Raw genomic sequence first — 10,672 nt, 5'->3', positions numbered from 1 at the left:
CAGCTTTCATTAAGGGGTCAATCCGGCTCTTTGTAGAACAGCTCCTAGCTTAAGCTTCTTGACCGACGTTGCAGTCTTTGGCTTAGCCTGTCCCCTATGCGGTTGTAACCTTTCTTTGTGAACGCCAGGTACACTCAACGAAAGACACTCGCAGTTTCTTTATCAAGGACAGGACTCCACAGTAAATAATTTCCATTTTCGTAACTACTCCCTCCGTATTATGGGACGGAGGGAATAGTAAACAATGTTTCATGTAAAAAAAACTAGTAAACAATGTTTACACACATGATGCAATTGCAAAACTACTGTAAAAACACTAAGGGTGAAAAGCGTAGTTAAAATACATGGTTCAAAACTGCGATGCATTGTTAATTGCACGAAAGAGTACAGTTGAATCAAATGCAATATTTTTTTTAGCTTGACTCAAATGCAATGTTGTCAACTGCAGGAAAATGCAGTTGAATCAACTGCATCATATGTGTTTCAATTGCATTTTAAGAGTAAACATGCAATCTTAGGATCTCCCTTAGTTAATAGGAATTATATAACAATCAACTGGAACGTCTCTGGCTATTTTTTCTTATATATAAAAAAATCTATGGAAACTAACAAGAGTCGATTAATTTGTTCTAATAGACATCTGCACCATACGCATAAATTTATCAGATCCATGTCTATGTTTTTACCTTCAAATCTATCATGCTATGTATGGAGAACCGGGGAAGACGGTATTAAAGGAATTGTGTGTATTATTGTTAATGGCTGACTATTTTTCTGTAGATCTTTGGTAAATGAGAAATATATGTACGTAGGAACATGAATGTACTACATCCATTCCAAATTATATAAAGATCCTATAGAAAACATGCAAGAATGTCTCTAAATTTTCACTATCTATGCTTGCATACAAAGTTCTTGTAGATTGGTGAAATTTAAATGAGCTTTGCAAATCCATCCAACAGAGACGAAACGTTTTCCTACCCAAGCCGCCGGCAGGAGGTGACTAGCAAGGCGATCTCTTTTTCCACCGATCTCCACTGGCGAGGGCACTGGCCCCCTCTCCCTCCGGCTACTGCTCCGGCGGTAGGAGGGGGGGGGGGGGGGGGACCCCGTTCCTCCGCTCTGTCGTTAGTGTTTGGATTTATAGGTCGTGGTGCGCCGTTGGGGTATTGGGAGCGACGCCCGGACGAATAAATCTGCCTCAACTCCACTCCTACACCGGCGGTGCCCTTCTTGGTGGCCTCTCAGAGTTAATGGCATCATGTGTTCTGATCCTTTAGATCGGCGGCGTTAGGTTCATGGATGGTGTCGGCGAGGCGGCGGCGGCGACTCCATCAGGCGTGTCTCTCCTTCTGTTCTGTCCCCATTGCTGCGGCGTTGTCTCTGACGTCATGGTGGAGCAGGGAGATTTTGTCATCCAGTAATACGCGCAGACGGTTGTCTATGCAAGTGACAGCTGAAAGATGGTGCATCTTGTGTTGGGTCTGTGGTTGGAGGCTGACAGTTCCGGTTTTCTCCTCCGACGCCGTAGTCGTGCGGGGGTGTCAGTTATGAAGTTCGATGGCATGTCCGGGGACACGTTGTCCCGATCTGATTCTTTCAACAGCAATGGTTTTGCTTCAGGCAAACTACTTTGGAGGTCCGTAAAGCTGCTGATCAACGATGGAGCCGCGTCGAGCTCTGGTGAAGAGGTGATATGTCTCATTTTCCTTAGTGGAGAGGGACAGACGCTGTTTTTTTTTTTTTTTGCATAGGATTATCCTATCTTTTCAGTCATGTAACGTGGATGTTTATGTGGCTTGTAAGTGAATCTTTATTTTATTAACGAGACATGTATTACTACGCAAAAAAAGATTGTTGAAATTTAAATTATGTTGTGTTTCTTTGTATTGCACTTACTATGATATTTATATGTAAAGCAGTCATCAGAATTACATCTTGAGGACTGTAACATGTCTAAACACCATGTATATTTATATCTTGCAGCAATTGATGGGGAGTCATTTGCTAATATCGATGAATTTTCCAATAAATTTTGGGATATTTTGCTTGTCTATGACAAACTATAAAATGTCGTTAAAGGTAGAAATGAGACCTCCCCGCGGATCAAACATGGGTGGGCGAGCTTGCACCCGATAAGCTGTAGCCATCCAAGGCAGCGCTTGGTTCTCAAAGGAGTAGGATTTTTACGAAGGACACATGAGTTACACTCAGCATGGAAACAACTATTGGAGAGTGAAATCATAGTTGCCGTGTATCTGCATGCAATTACAAGAAGTAACCTAAGTTTTTTTTAGAGAGAACAAGAAGTAATTAAGTTGCGTACATATATACATATACAACATCTGCATGATAAAATCATGTTGTACACGATGCAACACAAACAACACACACATCACTGCGCAGAACTGAAGCATATCACTGGTACACCTGGAAACTATCCAAGACACACATCACAGCACGTAGTAGTAGTATAGTAGTAGTAGTGTAGTACTCGATCGATCGTCGCCAGCATCCATGCATATCTGCATGACCAGCGCATTCAGCCATATATATGGGCGTGATCGATCAGTTCCTGTCGTCGAGGCCGAACCTGCGATCGACGAAATGGCCGACCGCATGGAAGGCCGGACCGAAGAACCCGCTGCCCCCGCCGCCGCCGCCACGCCTCTTCTGGTCGCCGTTGTAGTCGTCGTCGTTCTGTGGCGCCCCATAGACGTGGACCTCCCTGGTGTTTATGTACATCGGAGTCCGGCCGGCGGGGTCCTGGGAAGCCCAGCTGGGAGCGTTGTTGTACCCGTCGGCGCCGCCGTTGCCGTAGGAGGAGTTGTTGTTGTAGCCACCGCCGCCGTTGCCGTAGGAAGAGTTGCTGTTGTAGCCGCCACCGCCGCCGTTGTAGGGCGTGATACCGCCGTTGCCGTTGCTGTACGAGCCACCGCCACCGCCGCCGTAGCCGTTGTTGTAGCCGCCGCCCCCGCCGCCGTAACCACCGTTGTAGCCGCCACCGCCTTCGTTGGCCCCGCCACGGTTGGTGTTGGCGCCGTAGCCTGCGTATGGGCGGTACTCCTCCTCGTCTTCGTCGGACTTCTTGCGACGCGACGGCGAGCGGTCCTTGCCTCCGCGGTACGCGTCGTCGGAGCTCGAGTCCTGGCTGTCGGCGCTGAAGTGCGACTTGGACTTCCACCACGACATCGCCTCCAAGTCTTGGAGCTTAATTCCTCTTCTTTTCCCTGTATGCTTATGCTACGCCCAAATTAACTTCAGTTAGACCCAGGAATCATGCATCGATCGGTCGGAAAACACATAAAACTTGTGCTATTAGTTAACAAAAAACTCTAGTACTGCATCTTAGGACTTCTAATTACTGAAGCTAACTAACTGTTGATGAACAGTTAGTAGATATCATGAAGATATTTAGCTAAACCAGCACAGTGAAAAGTGAACACAAAGTGGAAAACAATCAAGGAGGAGGCTAGCTTTTGGAGCATACCAGACAATAAAGTGGTTGTTGGCCTTGCACTTCTCAAGCCTGGTATGTAGCCTTGAGCCTGCAGGCACCGTTTATATAGTGGCACAACCGTTCAAGCCAACTGTGTCTATCCAACAGAGGTCATCATTTGTGCAATAAAGAAAGTGCTCTTTTGATTACTTCCTCAGAGAACCTAACCTCATTTTCCCTTGTAACTGCGCGCATGTGGGTTAATGACGTCCTGAAGGGTACGTACGCAGCTAAATTAAAGAGCATCATCAGCACTAGTTGCCAAGTGGAAGGAGCTACTTAGGAGACTTGCATACATGTAGGAACCATACACGAAGCTTCACATGTTGTAGTTAATTCATCAATTCTTTTTAATTCAAAGTGGGCAGGGCGATAGATCTTCGCCGTATGTGGTGTATTATGGACCGGTATGTGTGGCGGCATGGGTGGTGTATGTCACTATCACTATGTGGTAAGTACTGCGCCTTGCAAGTTGCAACCTATCTATGGTCAGTGACCGCAACTACACTCATCCTTATCCCATTAGCCAGGCCATTACCTGCCGGCCTGTTAAATATCTAACTAATCAAGTAAATTACACTACTCCAGCAGTAAAAGAATACTCCACTGTCGTGGTCTAGAACCAGAAGTAGTGGAGTACCTCTTTCGTGCTCTCTGGCTAGAAAAATGGGGTCAACTTACTCACATTACATTTACATGCATGAAAGTGAGCTTTAGATTCATCAAAAACTATTTGACAGGTTTATCCGAGCGTGTTCGCTTTTAATCAGCCATATATGTCTCCCTTTTTTTGCACGTTCGGTCGATTTCGCTAACGAGAGCAAATTGATGCGGAGGATGATACGGGAGCGGCACGGCTTTTTTTTAACACAGTACAGACGCAAGTGCTCATACATACGCGCATACACTCATCTCTATGAACGCACACACGCACACCTTACCCCTATGAGCACCTTCGAGAGATTGAGCCAATATATCATCTTGAGATTTACGAAATCACCATAGACGCCTCGTCGTCGACGCGAACGTCTCCTCGAGCGACACGGCTTGCTGCAACGTCCTTGATGAGGCAAGTCAAGAGCTCACCGGAGACGAAGACGGAGACGACATGACTATGAGGGCTCTCCAGGACCTCGCCGGGGACGAAACGGCTCGTCTTGGCATCGCAGCTGGAGGAGAGGCAGATAGCACACTGCTGGAGGTGATTCGGATTTAGGGTTTGGCTGGAAGAGCAAGATTAACTCCAGCCGTTGGATCCCAGTTTGACCATGGAGAAAAAAGTGACTGAAAGGGAAATAGCCACCTCTTATGCGACAAGTGTTTTTTTTGGCATCAAATCAGGCACTTTATTAATACATCAAAATACTATGAAAATCAGCTCGCAAGCTCTCAACTTGGAAGTCTGGGCTCTCAAACAGCCTATCACCTCCAGCTTGCAAGCAAGCTTTACAAAGAAATGGGAGATTTTTTTTAACGCAGTACATACATAGATGTTCATACATACACACATACGCTCGTTCCATGAACACACGCAAGCACATCCTACCCCTTTAAGCACCTTCAAGAGATTGAGACTGAAATAATTTAAAAAAATGTGAGGATCAAGTTTAGAACTTAAATTCTAGTGGGTTGAAAATATCACTGTCTTTCTAACCATCCGACGACAGCTGAGAATATCTTGAAACATTAGCAGACATCCGACAAGTAATCAACGGACGTTCTGGTAATTAAATACCAGCAGTGTACGCAAGCGAATACGTACGTCTAGAGGCTAGGCTGCCGTATGCATGCAAAAGACACACGGGACCAAACCAATCACTGCTCACTACATCAGCTGAGTGCCGGGGAGATCGCGACAAGAGAGAAGATCAGGAAAGCTTTTGGCCAGAAATTTCGCCTCTTGTAAGTGAGAAAATCTTAACGGAGCCATCATTCGATTCAGCGTGACTGGATCAGTGAATTAGTTAATAGTCATATATATACTCTCACATTTTTCGCAGGGGCTTATCGCTAGCTAGATCGTATCTCCACCAGCTACACCTAGGTGACATTATGGCGACATCTTCAGCGTAACTTACATGCACTTGCAGCATATTAGTCAACAGTATTACTTTTTTTGAAGGAAAAAATTGTAAGGCCATGTACAATGGTGCTATTTTAGGTGTGCCACATAGGATAAATGCTGAGATGAAGGTGAGAGAATCCATAAGAAAAGATTTGTCTTCTAGTATTATTTAAGAAATGATCTCTTAGCACAATATGTCTCGTCATGTTTCCAGAAATAGCTAGTTATGTTAGATAAGGATAGGAGATAACTCATTGTAGGCACATGTATTTGTTGTCATCTCTTAATTACATGCAATGTTAAGATAAGACTCCTACAACGGGTGCTTTTTATCAATATAAGAACCCAAAGTCGCGTCCGTGAAACTTGAACCTTTGGTGGTTGGGTTATATCATACACTTCATATTTCATGTCAAATTTTGATCATAAATTCGGTCACCAAAATATAGGTTATATATGCAATAAAAATGGTATAACTGAAACCTTTTTTGGATACGAATCTAGCAATATTTTTTTAGCTATGTACTTTATATTTTGCTTGTCAAATCTATGATCAAATTTGACGTAAAATACGAGGAGGACTGATAAACCAGGACCAAGAAAGTAGCTAGTTAGCTTGATCATTACTCCTTAATCACGTTTAATTGCAGCCAAACTAATCTGTAGTAGATTAATCCTAGTTCACCAGAAGTCAAGTATCAAATTTTCACGGAGTGGATAGACCAGAAAGTAGTAGGGCTAGCAACAGCAGTAGTAGTGATGACATGTGAGATTAGTTAATAAGATGCACTTGCACATAATTAGTGTGGTAAATCACGATCGTGCAGGTCACAGTTATTTATATTTGTGGTCTTTCCAAGATCAGTGGTCATGCAGACAAATCCTTATTCTTCAGAGCGGAATAAAAGATAGATGTGCATGCAAAATTCAGTATGTTTTTTAGCAAGTTGGAATGAAACAGCTAGCTATACTAGGGAGAGGAATTTGCCAAGAGACAAGAATTTAATATCCGATTTCCCTGTCCTTTTTTTCTGTTTTCAAAAAATCCCTGCCCTTTGAATATTAGTCTAAATTATCCATGTTGCTCGAAGGAGAGAACTGAAGTGTGGATCAGTAGAAGTGCTCTATACCCTCAGGTTCCAACAGGATCTTAGTGGATTGGTTGGGCGTCATGAGATCGATGGATCGATAACGATGAGTTGGTGTTGCGGGGAGAGACCAGTGCTAAGAAAGCGATTGCATAGTTACCATACTCAATGTGTCACAGTTCATCAGTAATTGTTGCATGTTGCCATGTTGGAAAGCGAGAGCCACCACATGGATTCTTTCGATGTTCTAAGGGCATTTCTAACCGATCCTTTTAACCGGTTAGAGAAGTAAAAATGCGGTTTTATTACTCCTCTCACCCGGACCTAACCGATCATTTATTGGCCATAAGGAGTAAATTTTTTAATCCGGCCCTAACTTCTCTCTCTATTTACTCCACCGCGTAGCAGCCAGAGTAAAAAATATCTCTGCTCTTTCTCTCATGTGCCTCCTCTTCTCCCACTTGCCCCATCGTCGGCGCGTCTGCCGGCCTTTCCTGCCGCCTCCTCTTCTCCCGATGGCCGGATGTGGTGGCCAGAGGTCCCCGCTACCAATCCGCAGCGCGGATCTGCGCCACCACGCTCGTGGGTCGTCATCTGCCGGCGCATCCTCGAGCCACCGCCGCTCACCCGATCCGCCCGCCGCCGCGGCCCTCACCCAATTCATGGATTTCCTGGAGTTCCCTCCGCCGCGGCAGCCGACGAGGACCTACCTCGGCGTCCGATAGCGCTCATGGGGGACATGGGTGGTGGAGATTACCGATCGGGAGACCCACCAATGGCGGTGGATCGGGTCGTTCCACACGACCGAGTTTGCGGTCATGGAGTACGACTAGTGACAGGTAAGGTACCACGACGCCGACGCCTGGTTGAACTTCCCGTTCGGGGCGGTGCTGCTCCACCTTGTCTTGCCGGAGCCGGGGGCGGTGAGCGCTCAGATGGTGCAGGAGGACCGAGAGGCGAGGGAGCGCCTCGAGGCAGAGGCCGCCGCCGAGCCTACATGGATGACCTCCGCCGGCAGCACCCTGAGCTTGTGGAGGCGGAGCGGGCGATATTTGCAGCCAATGGCGGCGAAGTCATCGTCATCTCCAACGACGAGGAGGGTGACACGAAGGGCGGCGAGAAGGACATCAACGTCGAGGAGTGGCGGAGCGTCTTCCCCAATGACGACGACGAAGGCACCGGCCCGGGTCCAGCTCTCACCGAGGGTGGCCTCATGACAAAGGACTAGCTCGACCTTCACTTCGACCGAACTTGAGTGTAGTTTAGTTTAAGTTTTTAGTGTAGTTTAGTTTTAGTTTAAATTTATGTTGAACTTATGTTTAATTTGGGTTGTCATGACTATCTATGTTGAACTTATGTTTAAATGCATGCAAATTTCGATTGAAATTAAATTGAATTTATGCAAATTTATGTTTTACTCCATCAAGTTTAGGGGATCGGTTAGAACTGACCAAAATTATTGAAGTATAAATACTCCACTGAGATGTCGGATACTCTGTTAGAAATGCCCTAACATACTTCCTCTGTCTAGGAATACTTGTTCGAGAAACAGATAAAAATGAACGTATTTAGAACTAAAATACGTCTAGCTACATCCATTTTTCCAACAAGTATGCCCGGACGAAAGGAGTTGTAAGATGGAAAAAGAACGGAAATGGCACTTAAACTCGCACAAGGTATGAAAAATCTGGAACTAATCCAAATGCTACTTGCACAGATGCTTGTGCAACGACCTCCAAATTGCACAATCCTAACTTAGCTTTTTCTTTTCTGAGGACACAATACGAACTTAGTGGTTGTAAAAATAAACAGAAGTCGTCCATGGGAAGCCCAAGAGGGAGGGCATAACTAAAATTCCAAGAAAAATACTATCAGAAGTGCTTTTAAAAGAGGACAAGAGTAGGAAAACTAGAAAAGAAAATTGTTTGCATCGCACATATGATCATATTTCACATGAATATCTGTACGTGCACTGTGCACAAGACACTACAAATATAACAGATATCTATGGGGGGAAATTCCACCTTTTTTAAACGTGGTACGCAAGTATGCACTCCCTCCTCTCCCTCTCCCCTCCAGATGGACCAGATCCATCGGGGGAGCGATGCTCTTGGGCCTCTCGCATTCCTCCTCTCTCCGCCTCCTCACCCATGTCCGAGCTCGTGCCTTGCCACCGGCTGGAGGTCTTTGCACCCTGGTGGTGCCCCGACCAGGAGCACAGGATAGCGGCCAGGAGGGTCCCTGACTTAACTCGGGAATGGACTGAAGGGAACCATAGCATGAGGAATGTCCGCATCTCGTCGCATGGATCATTTTGAGTTTTGGGTCGTAGGGCGTGACTTGTCAGGATCATCGGCCAAATCGTCCGCGTCTCCCTGCCTAGATCTAGGCATAGGGTACCATGGCTGCCAGTGTGGACTGTCCCCCTCACAAATCCGACCATTTGTCGTGGGGCAACGGGTGGTGATCTCCTTTGCCCTGTGCGCGGAAAGCGGAGTTGCTGGTGTGGGCCGGTCCCCGATCTTGTTGTGTGGTAGATCAAGGAGGATGTGGAAGGAGTCACCTTCCCGTCGCCTCTCCAACAATCGGTGGTTGGTGGCACTTTTCGATGGTTGTGGTTGGCGACTAGGCAGTGGTTCGAGCTTTGGTAAGTTAGGGAGACAACCCTGGAAGGGGGGCAACACGGTTGGGTCTCAAGCGAGCAACATGGTGAAGAACTGAAGATGTTGGCTGCATCGCTTGGCTACATGAATGGCGATGAGAACAACGACGGGAAAATGGAGAACTTGTCTCGGTGGCGGTCAAGCCCTAATCCATATCTGGATCCCTCGGTCCGTCATGGTGGGTCTGATGACTTGAGTACCCTCGACAAGGTGTGCAGAAGGAGCGGAGTGATAGCTTTGCGCCTCAACGCCGGTGATGGCGATGCTTATGGGTGTCGCGACCCCCTTGGGGGTGTCACCTTGGCTCTCACCTCCCTTGCCAATGCTCGGGGATGAAAACCTACGTCCACTCACGCAGACACAATGACAACGGTGTTTTCTATCGCAAGCCTCTTCAGGTTGTCACCAATGAGTGTTGGTGTCTTCTGGCCACATCGGTGTGTTAGGTATGGTTTGGAGCTCCAATTGACAATGCCTCTGTTACTTCGGCTAGTGGTCTCGTTTGCACCTATCCTTTACATGTGACGACATCCTATCTCTACATTTATGCTTTCTGGCAGGGTTGGCGCTCCATAGTCCGGAGCAAGAGAGTAGGGGGTCCTCGTGGTTGACAATTGGGTGGTGATCGTACGACAAAGTATGGTGGTTTCTTCCAGGTGGCGCATGTTTCATCAGCAACCTTGGTTGCTTCTTGTGGTAGTCTGGCCTCTTTGGTGCATCCTCTCAGCAACATGTTGGAGGTGTCTAGTAGTGCACCCATGTTGCTTGTTTAGTGTGCTCGCCCTATTTTGTCATGTTTATTCTGTGATCAGGCTATATGGCGATTTCCTCGACATCATGTGTCGTATGATAGTGTGTCTTTTCTTTGTAAAGTGAGGCCAAAGTGTTAGGGAACGTAGCATGCAATTTCAAAAAAATTCCTACGCACACGCAAGATCTATCTAGGAGACGCATAGCAATGAGAGGGGGAGAGTGTATCTATGTACCCTCGTAGACCGAAAGCGGAAGCATTTGACAACGCGGTTGATGTAGTCGAACTTCTTCTCGTTCCGACCGATCAAGCACCGAACATACGGCACCTCCGAGTTCTGCACACATTCAGCTCGATGACGTCCCTCAAACTCTTGATCCAGCAGAGTGTCCAGGAAGTAGATGAGTTCCGTCAGTACGAAAGCGTGGTGACGGTGATGGTGAAGTGATCCGCGCAGGGCTTCGCCTAAGCACTACGAGAATATGACCGGAGGCGTAAAGTGTGGAGGGGGGCGCCGCACATGGCTAACAATAGTTGATGCGTGTTCTAGGCGCCTCCTCCCGCCGTATATATAGGTGGGAGGGGGAGGGGAACAGCCTTGGGGCG

At 46.8% G+C, this 10,672-nt stretch overlaps 1 protein-coding gene across 1 annotated transcript; it reads right to left on the bottom strand.

Annotated features, from left to right (window-relative positions):
* Nucleotides 1-2,287: 2,287 nt before the first annotated feature.
* LOC119281957 (abscisic acid and environmental stress-inducible protein-like) lies at nt 2,288-3,522 on the bottom strand. Its single transcript, XM_037562346.1, has 2 exons — nt 3,491-3,522; nt 2,288-3,243 (listed from the first exon to the last, which is right to left on the bottom strand). Exon 2 carries the CDS (start codon nt 3,190-3,192, stop codon nt 2,569-2,571), a length of 624 nt encoding a protein of 207 aa, XP_037418243.1. The 5' UTR covers nt 3,193-3,243; nt 3,491-3,522; the 3' UTR covers nt 2,288-2,568.
* Between the last annotated feature and the right edge of the window lie 7,150 nt (nt 3,523-10,672).

Source organism: Triticum dicoccoides, chromosome 3B (genome assembly GCF_002162155.2).
Source record: "Triticum dicoccoides isolate Atlit2015 ecotype Zavitan chromosome 3B, WEW_v2.0, whole genome shotgun sequence".
In the NCBI taxonomy this organism is placed as follows: Eukaryota; Viridiplantae; Streptophyta; class Magnoliopsida; order Poales; family Poaceae; genus Triticum; species Triticum dicoccoides.
This window is presented reverse-complemented; position numbering and strand designations above follow the sequence as displayed.